The sequence below is a fragment of the Python bivittatus genome, unplaced genomic scaffold (genome assembly GCF_059951505.1).
Source record: "Python bivittatus isolate LINGU-HERP-01145 unplaced genomic scaffold, Pbiv_v1 ctg000340_np1212, whole genome shotgun sequence".
NCBI classification, from domain to species: Eukaryota; Metazoa; Chordata; class Lepidosauria; order Squamata; family Pythonidae; genus Python; species Python bivittatus.
Genome location: NW_028277056.1, coordinates 2,354,491 through 2,370,818, shown reverse-complemented (window position 1 = coordinate 2,370,818; position 16,328 = coordinate 2,354,491). Strand labels below are relative to the sequence as shown.

Genomic DNA, 16,328 nt, shown 5'->3' with positions numbered 1-16,328 from the left:
CCTTCCATTTGCAAAGCTCTTTCCTCTGTCGATCCATTTAATTTTCTGGGAAGGAGGCTCAATCCCCAGCCCGAGTTGCATTTATTTTGGGTTAGAGAGAGAATGCTGGGGATTTCTTTCATCTCCCGCCAGACTATCTAGAACAGTCTTTCTCAGCAAGTTTAAGATGGGTGGACTTGAACTCCCAGAATTCCCTAGCTAGCAGGCTAGCGGTGGTATTGTGGGAGCGGTCCACCCATGCTGGCTGGGGAATTCTGGGAGTTGAAGTCCACCCATCTTAAACTTGCTGAGGTTGAGAAACACTGATCTAGAAGCAAAGTTCAGATGTTATTTCTCTGCACATCTTGAAGAAATGGCGCATGTTTGGGGGAAGCTTACAAAAACTCGTGATGTTTCTTGTTCAGTTGCACCTTTGCCAGATAAGCTCCTGGCTTTGTCTGTCCAGCAGGTCACAAACAGTGAGTTCTTGGACTCCATTATGGATGTTGCATGTCCAAAGCTGAAGACTGTTTTATTCTCCTAAGCTTTTTTCAGTTGTCTTACTACAATGTATATATGTGTGTATACACACACACAATGTATAGTGATTTATGATTTGATTTTTTCCTTGTGGGTGTGGGTGTGATTTGTATCATTACATATGTTGCAAATATATTTTTTATTCATTCATTCATTTATTTTGGTTTGCTATTTTGGAGGAACTTTGCCTTTAGTGGAAAGACAGGAAGAGCGACAGTCTAATGCACTGTTTCTCAACCTCAGAAACTTTAAGATATGTGGACTTCAGCTCCCAGAATTCCCCCAGCCAGCATGCTAACTGGGGAATTCTAAGAGTTGAAGTCTACACATCTTAAAGCTGCCAAGGTTGGGTGGGAAACACTGGTCTAATGAAATAAAACCATCTTCTGACCATGTTACCTTGCTCAGTTTCACCTTCATTCTTGATGTACAAACGTGAGCTTCTGATTTGGGGCCAAATAGGATTGTCTCCACAGCCAACCCCTTCCAAGTCTACTTCCTAACAGCCAGCGAGCTGACTCTGACCTTCTCTCTGCTGTGGAAGGTCTCCTGAGATCTTATCTCCACTGTGGCACGTTCCCCATCTCTTGGGGGGTGGTGGAGGGAGATCCGAGGCACAGTTCCCATACAGGTGTGCTAGGTGGGCTCTGGAGTCTGCCAGGGTCCAGCTCAGGAGCTGCTTTTACTTAGAAAACCAGAGTGGAATTGAGTTTCCACTGTTCTCCAGCGTAGCTCCAAGATCTTGAACACTGTGGTGCCCAGTAGAGGTGCAAGAAGGTGACCTTGACGACACTCTACTGCAGTGTTGTCCAAACCTGGCCACTCTAAGATGAGTGGACTTCAACATGGCTGGCTGGGGAATTCTGGGAGTTGAAGTCCACTCATCTTAAAGTGGCCAAGTTTGGACAACACTGCTCTAGTGCCTTTCAGGCAGCAGACTTTTTCTTTCGGAGGTATTCTTAAGTCCTTACAGCAGGAACACAGTGCTGTTGGCAGCAGTAGCTGGTACAGATGGACAAGCCGTCTGACTCCTGTTCTTGTCACGTTCGCTTTGTGTTCCCCTAAAAATCATTCCCACTTCTGCTCTGATCTGCCATTTGTTTTCAAAAAAGGCCTGCATTTATCTACATGTGTTCATGTAGGTATTCTAACTAAACCTGCTTTTTCTCAAAGCATGCATTTCTGCCCCGTGCTCTGTGTATTACGATGTATACTCTGATAAGCCACTCATTTTGTGTCCAAATACTCATTTGTAGACATATCTTGACGCTTTCTTGAGCCAAGATCTGGGGAAGAACAAAAGCAGATGGATAGCTAAGTTCTGAGTGAAGAAATGCAGGCTAGGTTAATTCAGGCTCACTCTTATGGATTATGTAAGTATTACCTATAATACTATAGAGTATTGACACCTTTGAATTTTGGTGTTGGAGAGGATTCTTGAGAAGACCATGGACAGCCAAGAAAACAAACCAATCGATCATCAAAGATATCAACCCAGAGTTCTCACTCGAGGCACATATGACCAGGTTCAGATTATCCTACTTCAGACACATTATGCGAAGACCAGTTCTCTGGAGGAGGCTCTGATCCTGGGAAGGGTGGAAGGAAAGAGAAGAAGGGAATGACCAGCAGAAAGGTGGATGGACTCAGTTACAGTAGTGATGGGGGCACCGCTGGAAGACCTGAAGGACCAGGTTAAAGATAGATTGTCATGGAGAAAATCTATCTATGTGGTTGCTATATGGAGTCAAAAATGACTTGATGGTGCATAATCAACCAATCAATCTTATAGATTACATTCCTTGATGCTGTGAGAATCCATATCTGATTCCCCTCTGGACCCATTGGACTATTTTCCCCATAATTCTGGCTGGGAATGCTGGGTCTTCAATTTATATCCCATCCTTTTATCCAAAAGGCACTCCAGTCACATCTGGACAGCTGCCTTTGTCAAAGCTGTATTAATTTTTATTCTGTTCTTCCTATTCTGTCACATATAAAACACATTATTCCAGATCCCGCTGTAAGAATACCATCTTTTTTCTTTGAGTTTTTTTTTTTAAACTAGGTATTTTTAACCTTTTATGGCTTTTTATGATTGCTTACTGAATGTGATGTACCAAGGACATTTTAATGGCATGGTTGTAATCCGTGACTTTTGTTGTTGAGTCTCTTGATTCTGGTGGGTAAAAAAAAAATCAATAAATAATACTTTCCTATGTTCTCTCTCTCTCTCTCTCTCTCTCTCTCTCTCTTGTCTGTAACATGCAATGTTGAATGGGTAAAGGGTAAAACTAGATGTTGGATGGAGAATGTGGCACTTATGCAACATCATATTTGTAAAGATCTGTCAGATGTCTTCAGACAACATGGTACATGTAGTTAGCATAAAGGGCTTTGCGTGTTATGATGGAGACGGAGTGTATTAAGTCAGCTCAGTCCATATGATCAATGTATGGTACAAGATACTGTGCAAATTCAGAAAAATGAGTTAATTCAGTAACTGAACACAGCCATTATGGAGAGGAACCATGTAATGTGGGGTCACCTGTTGCTAAATATACCAAAATGTCCTTCTCTCCTGCATTTATCTAGAATTTGGCACCTGAATTCAATTACTTTCCTCTCTCCTGAATGTTCTTGCTGTATTGTGAATATGCGTATTCCGTGCCCTTTTTATGCACGGCATTTTACACAGTGCAGGAGGATAAGACAAGCCGTCGAGATGGGATGCAACCGAGGAAAGGGGAGGGCGGGGGTTTGTGGTTGGGGGAGGTACAATAAGAAATGAAGTCTTAAGTTGGAGAAACATTGGTTGGAAATGTGTCTGGGAAGGTAATCAATAAATAAAGAGCTGTGGAAATAGAAGAGGTATTTTTGCCCTCTGGGCAAAATAATCTTCAAGACTGATAAAAAAATTAACTGCCATGGGGGGCACCCACATTTTGGGATTCCTCTGTTCCACTGGCGGATAACAGTTCGTTTGCTCCAGTCCCTTGTTTTACTTCTGCTTAATCTCTGCCGGAGGTTTAAATTCATTGGAGAGAGAAATCCCCAAATGTCATTTCTTGATGCAATAATGAGGACTAATTGAATTGCCACCAGCTTGCTTTTCTGCCGCTCGACAGAGCTTGACACTTAACCATCCTCCCACACAGAAGGAAAAATGGGAGCCATGATTGCAGGGTTTCGGCTTCTCATTACGATGCCGGCAAGGGAGTTGGGGGACTGACATGCGCTCCCGTTGACCCAGCAAAGAGGCCAGCATTTCGAAAGGCTGAAAAATTGCTTTATTAGCCCAGAATACCAATATCATTAAAGTAGATTTCCTATGCTGTAAGGGGACATGATGTTAAATGTACTTGGTTCAGGGTTGGCTTAGATCAGTGTTTTTCAAACTTGGCCACTTTAAGATGGGTGGACTTCAACTCCCAGAATTCCCCAGCCCGCCTTGCAGGCTGGGGAATTCTGGGAGTTGAAGTCCACCCATCTTAAAGTGGCCAAGTTTGAAAAACACTGGCTTAGACGAAGCTGTTTGCTCAGGAGCTGTGCATGAAATATTGGTTTATAAATATTTAAACAATATATATATGGCCATCCAACTCAAACAATGTGCCTCTGGGCTGCTTACAACAGAGAGCAAACCAAGGTAAAAATAAGATGACGATGATCTTATTAGACCTGGATATAGCCAAATGCTCCACTCTTTTTGGTCTTTTGCAGCCTTCCTCAACTGGATGCCCCCAGATGTCATAGAAGTGGGAAGGGATCTTGGAGAACATCCGGTTCAACCCCCAGGCAGGATTCACACAAGCATCTCTTTGTGGACAAGTGGGGTTGGACATCAAATCCCGCAAACCCTAGTGGAGGGGCAGGGAGCACCAGTTTGAGGAAGGCTAGTCTGTTGAAATCAGCCCATGCAAATTCTGGACATGCTAGTGTGAACTGAAGCATGAGAAGGTCTAGGTGAGCAAAAGATGGCCCTGATGCCTGAAAGTTGCCAGTTGGAGACTGGGCAAGCAAGCCTTGGAGAGCGTTTTCTCTGTGAAGACAGTTTTCTCCCCTCGGGCTGCAAGACAGTAGGAGATTCCTAGTTCCATAAATCTTGACTTCTGATGAGTTCATAGTCCCATCCTTCTTGTTTTCTTGGCAACCTTATGGAAGGCGTTTGTCAATGGCTTTGTTTGGGAGGTTCGTATGGCTTCGCAGGCTGGCTGTCAGACTTGGGGTTTCTTGATGGTCTCTTATCCAATGGATTCTGCCGCCTACACAGTGTTTCCTAACTTTCATTGCTTTTCATGACTTACCCTTATTTGCTTGAATGTTCGGATCCCTGTCAATGTCATCTTGCCCAGGCAATTTCTCTTCCACCAATCTTCCCAAGAATAAAGTATCTTGGGTCTGGACAGGCTCGCATTTCCCCTAAACCAGTGTTGCTCAATCTCAGCAACTTTAAGCTGTGTGGACTTCAACTCCCAGAATTCCCCAACCAGCCGTGCTAGCTGGGGAATTCTGGGAGTTGAAGTCCACACAGCTTAAAGTCACTGAGATTGAGAAACACCATCCTAAGCTCTGCTTTGCAGATTTCATAGGGTCCTCTCCAATCTAGTGTTCACGCTGGGGAATTACCTTGGTCCCCTTGGTGGCCTTTTATCAGTTGCATTTGATAAGCCAAGTGGACCCATTTGTGTGTGTGTGTAGGGTGGGGGGAGAGACCTGACATCCATGACTCCCATGTTGGCTGTCTCAGAGTTAGATTACTGCAGTGATCTTCATGCTGGGCATCCCTTGAAGAGAGTCCAGGAAAATCCAGCTAGCACAGAACGTGACCGGTGGCACTTCCAGGAGATGCCACATTGCCCTTTTGTGGCAATAGCTGCAATGCTTACGATGTGCTCTCAGGGGCCAATTCCTCTCGGTGTATAAAACCCAGCGTGGTTTACACCCATCTTATCTCAAGGACTGCCTACTCCTGGATCATCCACCCTGTGCATCTTCACATTTTGTAGCTCCCATGATGGACGGTTGACCCCAAGAGGTCCCTCTCCTTTTCTTGCGCCAGGATGGTAACTGGGAGCAACTTCTTGCAGCTTAGGAGGCGGCTTTAAAATGTTTCTTTTTACTAGGTGTCATTTTTATGCACTCCGCGTTTTCAGTGTTAGACTGAATTTTATTGCAGAAAGGAATTTGGGAGCTAGCTGGAGCCTTGAAATAGGAGCACTCAGAATGATATTCACAGATAAAGTTAATTAACTTGGTACAATATTTAAGTGTATTTGTGTTTCCGGCTTGGCTTGAGCAAAGAGCACCCCAGCTACCCCAAAAATACTTGCTAAGGCCACTTTCCTTGAGTTGGTGCGGGAAACAGAGAGCTCTGATCCGCAGGAAGCCACTAGCCCCATATTATGACTCTTGTCACATATGGCCAGTATGGTTAGTGGGCTGGGGGTCGATGGGAGGTCTTGAATCTATCTGGAGCAGTGTTTCTCAACCTCGGCCACTTTAAGATGTGCGGACTTCAACTCCCAGAATTCCCCAGCCAGCAAGGGGTTGAAGTCCGCATATCTTAAAGTGGCCGAGGTTGAGAAACACTGATCTGGAGACTGCTGGGTTGGGGGAAACGGCCTTTGAAACTGTCTCTCCATTGACAGTTGTAGATCCTTAGAGCAAAATTCTTTGGGACCATGGTGGGCAGAAGCGAAGCAGCAAGCAGGTGGGGCCAGAGCCCAAAAAATGGGGGGGGCACCCATTTTAACATTGGCTTATGTAGTTATGGCATTTCTGTTCCACCATAATCCAAACCCATTCTTGGCAGCCTATGTGATACCGACCAGTGAAAAATGCCCATGGAAAATAAAAATAAGAAACTGTTAAAGTGACATCAGACCCCAAAGATCCAGAGGTGTCTCTGGCTCCTCCCTTCTTTCTTCCAAGGTGCAGGGAAGGGACAGAAGATTTGAGTATTTGGCCCTCGTTTGCAAAGCATTTGCAAAATGAGATGAAGAGCTGCTCATTCATCCACAGTCACAACTGGGCCCTCAAGCTATAATTACTTGCTCTTAGAGGCTTCACCTTGATTTCTGTGGATGCTTTAAAAATGCTCCACAGGGATGGGGCTTCCTTGTTAGCTCAGCTCCAGATACTTGAAGGAAACCATGTGTGCATAGAACTGGGTCCCTCCATGGAATGGGACCCAGATGGGTGCAGATGGGTTCTAACATATGGGCACATCTGGGGCCCTGACAGGGTGGTTAACAGCTGTTGAAATGGGGGTGAGAAGCATCTTGTTTATCTCACCTTTCTCCTCCTCTTCTTTTGCAGAGTGTTCAAGAAAGCCAGCCCCAATGGCAAGGTAAGGGAATCGCTTGGTTCATTCTCCAGGTTCCTGTGATGTTGGAAAGTGGGAGGCCAGGCAATCCAGGGAAGGGGAGGAACGGAAAAACAGAAAACCCTGATCCAGTTGCAGCACTTTCAGTACACGATAAAATTATTTATAGATTGCATGGCCTCTGGACCAACAACCCAAGCCATTTGCCATGTTAGCATAAGTGTTTTTTTTTAAACAGCCTGTAGGAACTCGACAGCCCGCATCCAGGGGGGATCCGTTTTCTTCTTACCGGGGTTAGCAAGCTTTTGGTTTGCTAGAGAGGAAGTCTCCAAAGCCAATTCAGGATGCACAAACCCTCACATCCATCCACAGTATCTCTTGATGAAACCTGGTTGACCATCTCCTGATCCCCTGCCTCTCCCCTCTGCAGCGTTCAGTGGTCTGTCTGTCCAGTGAGTGGGGGGCTGGTGAGCGGCATGTCAACTGGAGATAATCCCCACCAAACCTCCAGGAACCTGACAATGACTTGATTAGTTGGGCTGATGGATCTCCTATATCTTCTGTACTTGGATCTCCTACCCATGATATTTGAGTATGTGTAGATTGGGATGAGTTTAGATAGATAGATAGATAGATAGATAGATAGATAGATAGATAGATAGATAGATAGATAGATAGATAGATAGATAGATAGATAGTTAGTTTAAGTTTAAGACATGGGGAATTCTGGGAGTTGAAGTCCACATGTCTTAAACTTGCCAAGGTTGAGAAACACTGCTATACTGAGTGCCACTGTTAGGATCAGCAACTTGTTCATTTGAAAGCTAGTGGAGTTTTCCATAAGGATTGAATTGTATTATTTTCTCCCTGAGGTATTCCCATTGTAGACACACCTAAGAAGGATTCTTAAAGGAAAGTCAGACCTGTGTTGTCTGCAAGTTGTGTCTCCCTGGTGATCTTCCACATGGTTCTGCTGTAGGTTTTCTTCTTCACAGCAGAGACAAGAACAGATCTGTATGTGATTGGAACAATGTGGGGACTGTTTTACCACTGTCTTCTTCATAGGGCTAACCTCCAAGACGCATTAAAAAAAAAAAGAGGAATATTTGTATGCATTTTCATGAGGAGTTCCCATTATATAAAGACTTTTGAACAGCTCTTTCCTTAATATGTGCATTTTTTATAGACATTTTTTATTATCACACATTTTTGCAAACCCTTTTCATAGTACTCTACTTTTATGCACACAATCCTAATTCGTGTGTTTTATGCTCACCTTATCCTCGTAAGTACTGGATATAAGAAAGCTGGTATATCAATTTATAACTAGATTGTGATTCTGCTCAAAATGCAGCTGTACTTTTAACCACCCTCTGCTAGTGAAAACGATACTCAGTTTTTGGTGTTTTTCGAAGCACCAATTGAAATAGTGATATAATTCATCAAGCGCTTCACATATATTATTTTCGCCCGTTCTCATCATTTTCAAAGGTTGCCTGGTAGTGAATTCTGAATCCAAGTTGCAAATGAAAGAATTTCTGTTTAGCCAAGGCCAACCAAGAAGTTGGATGCTGGTTTGTTCAGGAATGTGGTGAGATTCAACGTCGCTTCTAGGTGTGGCATTTCATGCATGACGCATGGAAAAGATCGGTGTGGCTCTTACGTGGTGTTAATGCAACAAGTATGCCACTCACAGATCACATGATGGACACACCAACCTATCTTCCTGGAAAAACTTTCCCTTCAGATATCTGGGTAGGGTTCCCCCTCCCCTCCCGGTGCTCTTAAAATATATCCTTGGAGAATCTGTACTTTCCTTCCACCTCCAGGTACAATGTGCTTGGAGCTATCATTTCCTTGTGGGATACTAGAAGATAAGATCCTGTCTCCTGGTATAAACAGGGAGAATCAACTTATGGGGTTTTCTATCTGCATTGTGAAATTGATTAGGTGGGACTTGGACGTTGACTTAATGAGGTTCACTGATAGGGTCAAGTTTTGAAACTGACAAGAGCAAAGAGTCAGGAGGGGTGAGGTGGTGGCTTTGGCCAAGGGATGGGTGGGTAGAAAGCTTTATTTTAAAATAAAAAGCAGATCTGAGAACACATTCAGGAGTGGTTCGAACTAGTGCCTGGCCCCAGAGATAAAACTGAGTAATAGCAAGGATAAAGGTACAGAGCAAAAGCTGAAGCAGGTGGCTCTTAACTTTTCCCCAAGTGCCTGGGCACATGCCCTGTGTTCGTATGGCACATTCTGCGAATGGGGCACTGCCCTGCATGACGGGGCTGCTGTGCTGAAGCTGCGTTTGGGATGATGCGCCACTGCCTGAACCGCTGTTACCAACACCAGTGGGATCGGGGCCAGAAGAGGGGCCTCGGAGGAGCACCAGGAGCTGAGAATCAGGCCAAAGAATGGAGGTTTCGAACCCAAACGGTCGCGGTGAAGGCTGCTCCCATCCGAGAGTTTGATTCTTACTTGCGTTCAGTCTTCCTTCTCCTCCCTTCCTGTGAGAAGAAATGAAACCCATCGCCCAGACCGCAGGTGACGTGCTTTCTGGGCCTGCTCTCCTCGACTGGGGGAGGCGGGTCCCAGCGGGTCCTGAGTGCCAGCAAGCCATTGTGTTGCCACGCGAGCTGCCAGGGCCTCCGCCAGAGTCCGTAAGCACCACCTAGAGCACTCTCAACAGGGAGGATTGTGAGTCATGTTGACCACGGGAAGCCGTCAAGGCCAGGAGGACGCATGTTGTAAACACAGCAAGGCCAGGCGTCCTTGCTTTTCCTCCCAGTTACTCGCTTTTACGAGGGAATGAAAGACTCTCTTGATGTGAGAGGTTGTGGGGAAGCTGGAGAAGGGAAGGAAGGGAGAGCGGGTAGAAACGCTCAAGAGATGGGGGGCAGCTTAGCTCATACAGGACGGCCCAGCCCAGGTGCGGAGGAACCTGGGAGGAAGCGTTTCAAAGCACCCGAGAGACTCGGCCTTAGGAGACCCCCATAAGGGGGTTGGAAATTCCTCTTGCAGGCTCCAAGATCCTCCGCCTGCCCCAGGACTAACGTGAAGGAGACCCTCCTGAAGTCTGGGCGGTTCTTGCTTCCTTGGTCTCGCCAGATGCTCGGCTTATCAGCTTTCAAGTTCATGTACTTTCTGTCTGAAATCTTAGTTTTTCTTTTGGGCAGCCGGGAAGGGGGAAAGGATGTGAAAGTTTGGGGGAGCATTGATGGAATTCCCTGGGGAATAAGGCATGTGGGCTATTCTGCCCTTCCCCAACCGGGTGTCTTTTCAAATCCCAAAGGCTATCCTGCTGAGGAATTCTAAGGCGGCATCTGTAGAATATGCTTAACCGGGTCAAGTAAAGGCCTTGCAAGCTGGGTTAACGCTTATTTATTTGATTTATAAGCCACCTAACCTCAGAGCGACTCAGGATTTAAAAGCATTATATAAAAACCAGACACAAGAGGGGAAAACAATCATCAAAACAGAAGTTTTAGCCTTCTCAGCTAGTTTTTTGTGACTCTGTGTGGTGTGCAAAATGAGAAGAGCAGCCCATTTGGACACCAGGTGAAAAAGGGGTGTGAATGCCAGCTGAGAGTTGCATCTGGAGATACACAATGCTTGCTTGGCGTCAGCGCACAAGGAAGGAAATCCACACCTTGTGCACCCCAGAGAAATCTACCACAATAGATTGTTACAGAAGTCTTTCTTGCCCTGTTTCTCCTTACAGAAGATCCTGAATCAGTTCGCAGTTTGCAATCATCAAAAACCATTCCAAAATGCAATAGATAAGACTGAAAGAAGTAGAGAAAAAGCAAAGTTAAAAGACAGTGAAAAGACAACGCGCTCTGTGACACTGGCTGATTGGTTTTTATTTCTGTTTTTGTTTTTCTTCCCCTTCCTTTTTATTGCTGCCTGGTTTTATATTGTTTTTAATTCACTGCTTTTATTATGTGCTTGGGTTATTACTTTTTGGGGGTGAGGCACTTCGGGAGGCTTCTGTACTGCAAACAGAATAAAATATATCAAGTAATAAGAATAATAACCATTCAGAAACAGAACTATTCCGCTCCCTGGTTTGCAGTTGACGTAAAAAGGCGGAATAAATTTGGGAAAGTGGCTTGTTCATCCAGAGCCCTCTGGTCTGTTTTCTCATGAATCAGCTCCTTTGAAGGACCCTGAAAAACCTTGAGAATATACTAAAAGATGATGGTGTTAAAGTGCTGCACTCAATATGCCAGCAAGTTTGGAAAACGCAACAGTGGCCACGGGATTGGAAAAGGTCAGTTTACGTTCCAATTCCAAAGAAGGGCAACGCCAAAGAATGCTCAAACTATCGCACAATTGCACTCATTTCACATGCTAGCAAGGTTATGCTCAAAATCCTACAAGCTAGGCTTCAGCAATACATGAACCGAGAGCTACCGGATGTACAAGCTGGGTTTCGAAGAGGCAGAGGAACTAGAGATCAAATCGCCAACATTCGCTGGATCATGGAGAAAGCACGAGAGTTCCAGAAAAATATCTACTTCTGCTTCATTGACTATGCAAAAGCCTTTGATTGTGTGGATCACAACAAACTCTGGCAAGTTCTTAAAGAGATGGGGGTACCAGACCACCTTACCTGTCTCCTGAGAAATCTGTATGCGGGCCAAGAAGCAACAATCAGAACCGGTCATGGAACAACCGATTGGTTCAAAATAGGGAAAGGTGTACGACAAGGCTGTATACTGTCACCCTGCTTATTTAACCTATATGCAGAGTACATCATGAGAAATGCCAGGCTGGAAGAATCACAAGCCGGAATTAAGATTGCAGGGAGAAACATCAACAACCTCAGATATGCAGACGATACCACCCTAATGGCAGAAAGTGAAGAAGAACTAAAGAGCCTCTTGATGAGGGTGAAAGAGGAGAGTGCGAAAGCTGGCTTGAAACTCAACATTAAAAAAACTAAGATCATGGCATCTGGACCCATCAATTCCTGGCAAATAGAAGGGGTAGAAATGGAAGCAGTAACAGACTTCATTTATTTGGGCTCCAAGATCACCGCAGACGGAGACTGCAGCCATGAAATTAAAAGACGCTTGCTCCTTGGGAGGAAAGCTATGGCAAGCCTAGATAGCATATTAAAAAGCAGAGACGTCACCTTGCTGACAAAGATCCGCATAGTCAAAGCTATGGTTTTTCCAGTAGTAATGTATGGCTGTGAGAGCTGGACCATAAAGAAGGCTGAGCGCTGAAGAATTGATGCCTTTGAACTGTGGTGCTGGAGAAGACTCTTGAGAGTCCCCTGGACTGCTAGGAGGTCAAACCAGTCAATCTTAAAGGAAAACAACCCTGATTGCTCATTGGAAGGATCGATAATGAAGCTCAAGCTCAGATACTTTGGTCACCTAATGCGAAGAGAGGACTCTTTGGAAAAGACCCTGATGCTGGGAAAGATGGAAGGCAAAAGGAGAAGAGGATGGCAGAGGATGAGATGGTTAGAGAGCATCACTGAAGCAATGAGCATGAAACTGAGCAAACTCAGGGAGGCAGTGAAGGACAGGAAGGCCTGGCGCAATATGGTTCATGGGGTCACGAAGAGTCGGACACGACTTAACGACTAAACAACAACAACAATTCTCCTGGGGCCTCTGATTTTGCCAGCTGATCAGAGAAGAATCTTGGTGAGGATGCAGAGATGGGAGGCTTGGAAAGGGTCCGTTAAGGACTGAAAGGAAGAGGTGGCTGGCGTGGTGTGGGGGCTTGGTGGCAGAGCCCCCGAAGGCAGGAAGGGTAGTAGGTGCCAAAAGGAGCCAAAGGCTGGCCAGCACCAAGAGGGGGGATTGTCATCCAGAACTCGTAACTGTTTTGGGAACACGTTTCTTCAAGGGATAATGACAGGTCCACGCTGAAGAACAAGATGCAAGGCGAGGTAGCGGCCAGGACACATGGCCCAAATGTATGAGACATGGACACAAAGTGGGTGGTGGGCCCCTCTTCCCAGCTACGTTCCTTTCCTGGATCCTTTTCTCCAGCTCTGCAGCAAGTCAAGAGTCTGACTTACTCCTGCATCCTTGGGATGGAACAGAGGTGCAGGGAGTTGTCCATCTAGCAAGACCATCCAAGGACAGGCTTGTCCAGGAGAGAGAGGGACTTATGCTCAAGATGGACTTGGCGGTGATAGAAACAGGACTTGGTTTCCCTGGGAGCTCAGCATTCGGGATGCTTGAGAATCTTCTTCTTGGGTGAGTCAACCAAAGATCACTGTCCGCCGCCACCACCTGGACCTGATCATGGAGCCTTCAAGCTCTCATGGGCAAAGGCTATCTCTCCAGATGCTCACAGCAGGCAGGGCCCAATCTTTGGTTTCCGAGCACCAGTACTGGAACCATGGCTGAGAAGGAAGCTCTTTCAGGAACCTAGCTGCATGGACAGATGAAATGAAGGTCAGACAAGAATCACAGAACAGAAACATAGAGTTGGAAGGGACCTAAATGATCATCAAGTTCTGCACCCTGCAGGATTTGCTACACCATTCCCAAGAGATGATTATCCAGCCTCTGTTTGAAAACCTCCAGTGAAGGGGAAGAAACCACTCCATGTAGTAACCGATTCCACTGATTGACTACTCTTACTGTCAAGAAGTTCTTCCTACTGTCTAATCTGCATGTGCATCCTTGAAGCTTCACCCCGTGAGTTCTAGTTTTAACCTCTGGAACAAGCAAGAATAAGTCTGAACTCTGTACAGTGTGGCAGCCCTTCAGATATCATGTTCCCTCTCAGTGCTAAACATACCTAGCTGTTGGAGCCATTCCTTTTGGGTCTTGGTTTCCAGTCCTTTCACCATCTTGGTGGCCCTTCTCTGGACTGGCTCCAGTTTATCAGTGTCCTTTTTAAACTGGGGTGTGCAGAACTGGATGCAATACTCCAAGTGAGGCTGGACCAAGTCAGAGTAGAGCGGGATCATTGCTTTCTGCAATCTGGACTCTACACTCTTCTTGATGCCCCTCAAGATGTTGTTGTCCTTCTTTACAGCTGCATCACACTGTTGGGACATGTTGAGCTTGTGATCTACTAGTATACCCAATTCCTTCTCACATTGTTGCTCCTGAACCAGATATCCCCTGTACAAATTTCCTTCATTTTTCTTACCTAGACTTTACATTTCTTCCAGTTAAATTTCATTCTATTTGTTTCCATCCACTGTTCTAGCCTGTCTTAAGTCTTTTTTATTTTTTCCTTTCTCCCCCCATGTATTAGCTACCCCTCCTAGCTTTGTATTGTCTACACATTTGGTAGGGATTCCCTTGACTCCATCTTCTGTATCATTTATAAAAATGTTGACAAAGCCCCATGGTACCCCAGTTGAGGTGTTTCTCTAGGTAGAGTTGATGCCATTTATAACTACTCTTGAGGCAACTGTAGATCCAACTAACAGTTGAGTTGTCAAAACCATATGTGACCCTTTTGTTAATAAGAATGCCATGAGAGAGTTTGTCAGAAACCTTGCTGAAGTCGAGATATACTATGTCTATGGCATTTCCCCAATTAGCCAGGCTAGTAACTCTGTCATAAAAGGAGATCAAGTTAGTCTGGCATGACTTGTTTGGTATAAATCCATGCTGGCTCTTGTTCATTAATGAATTCCTCTCTCAGTGCTCACAGACATGCTGTTTGATTGTCTGCTCAAGGACCTTGCCCAGCACCAATGTCAAGCTCAACATCCTATAGTTTCCTGGGACCTGCTTCTTCCCTTTTTGAAAACAGGAATAACCTTAGCCCTGCTCTAACCTTCTGGGACCTTGTCTGTTCTCCAGGATTTCTCCAAGATTGCAGAGGGTAGTTCTGCAGTTAGCCCTGCTAGTTCCTTCAATAGCCTAGGGCAGTGTTTCTCAACCTTGGCCACTTTAAGATGGGTGGACTGCAACTCCCAGAATTCTGGGGATTCCAGGAGTTGAAGTCCACCCATCTTAAAGTGGCCAAGGTTGAGAAACACTGCCCTCGGGTATAATTCATCTGGCCCTGGGGACTTTAACTCTTCTAGATTAGCCAGGAATTCCTCATATGCTGTTTGCTTATCCTGAACTTCAGTTCACTTCCCTTCCCAGTGGAACAGTGAGGCCCAACCAAAGGTTTGTTCACCTTCTGAGAGAAAACAGATGCAAAATAGGAGTTGAGAAGTTCTGCTTTCTCATCCTCCTCCTTAAGCATTTCGCCATCTTCTCTCTGTGGAAGATCTACTCTTTTTGTTTCTGACATATGTGAAAAACTGTTGGCTATTTTGGTGTTCTTGGCCAGTGCTGAACTTTAGCTTTTCTCCTGCTAGACCTGCAGTTTTTGCAAATGCCGCTGTATTCTTCTTTGGATATCGTCCCCTCTTTCCATTTCTTGTACAGTTCCTTTTTTCCTTCAAGCAACTTATTAAGTTCTATATGGATTTTATTTATTTATTTATTTATATTTCAAATTTAGACATCACCCATCTCATGAGGAAGTGACTCTGGGTGGTTTACAATAAAAACCCTGTGTGATCTCTCTAGGCATTTCCCATTCTTCCTTCTTGTAGGAATTGTTTGGGTATCTGCTGCCAGTATCTCATTTCACAGATGCTCCCAGCCTTCTTGGACATTTCTCTCCTTTAGGATGCCAAATCATTGGATCCTTCCTACTATTCTTCTGAGTCCATTAAGGTCTGCTCTTCTGAAATCTAATATTGAAATCTGTCTGCAGTCTCTTGTCCCTTGGTTACCTGAAACCAGGATTGCAGTGCCTCCTAGAGTCCTAGTCACCTTTACTTCCTCAACCATGTCATCCCTATTGGTGAGGATTAGGTCCAAGGTAGTAGACCTCCTACCTTTTGACAGATCTCTGAGAGAAGACAAGAATTTCTCAGACCTGTATCTGTTGGCAGAGTAAGATTTCTAACAAATATCTGGATCCAATGGAAGAGAATCTCTGTAGCTCAGGGTTGAGCTGTGGAGTCCTTGGTGCTCTCTGAGCTGGGTGGTTTGCTTCCAGATGTTTCATCAGGGTGACTGATGATGTTACCTAGTTGGGTAATGAAACGTCTGCAAGGAAGCAACCAGGTTCAGAGAGCACTAAGAACCCCACACATATCTGAACGATTATAATCCCCCATAATCACAATCTCATGCTTCCTTGAGAGTTAGATCATCCGGTGCAGAAAGATTTCATTCTCCTCTTCAGTTTGTCCCAGACATCTATAATGGTGTCTCTTTCATTTCTCTGTTATTCTTGCCCGGACAGTCCCAACAGGCTCTCATGCTCAGAAATCTGAATTTCTGTAGATTCCTATCTTTTCCCCACATACAAGGCAATGCCTAATCAAGTTGTAGCCTTCCCGCACTGTGTTCTACATCCCACCGTGTTTCAGTAATACCAGTGACATCACATTTATGTTCCTATGCTAGGATTTCCAGCTCTTCTTGTTAGTTTCCTATACTTTGTGCATTGGTATAAAGAAACCTGAGTTTCCTTGCTGGCC

General features: G+C 45.1%; 1 protein-coding gene across 4 annotated transcripts in view; it reads left to right on the top strand.

Annotated features, from left to right (window-relative positions):
* ARRB1 (arrestin beta 1) overlaps nucleotides 1–16,328 on the top strand; it is a 96,442-nt gene that overhangs the window by 57,507 nt on the left and 22,607 nt on the right. For all 4 annotated transcript variants that reach the window (XM_088140408.1, XM_088140407.1, XM_007440173.3 and 1 more), the window contains exon 2: nucleotides 6,841–6,871. In XM_088140408.1, the coding sequence (XP_087996534.1) occupies nucleotides 6,841–6,871 (31 nt within the window). The remainder of the gene's footprint in view (nucleotides 1–6,840; nucleotides 6,872–16,328) is intronic.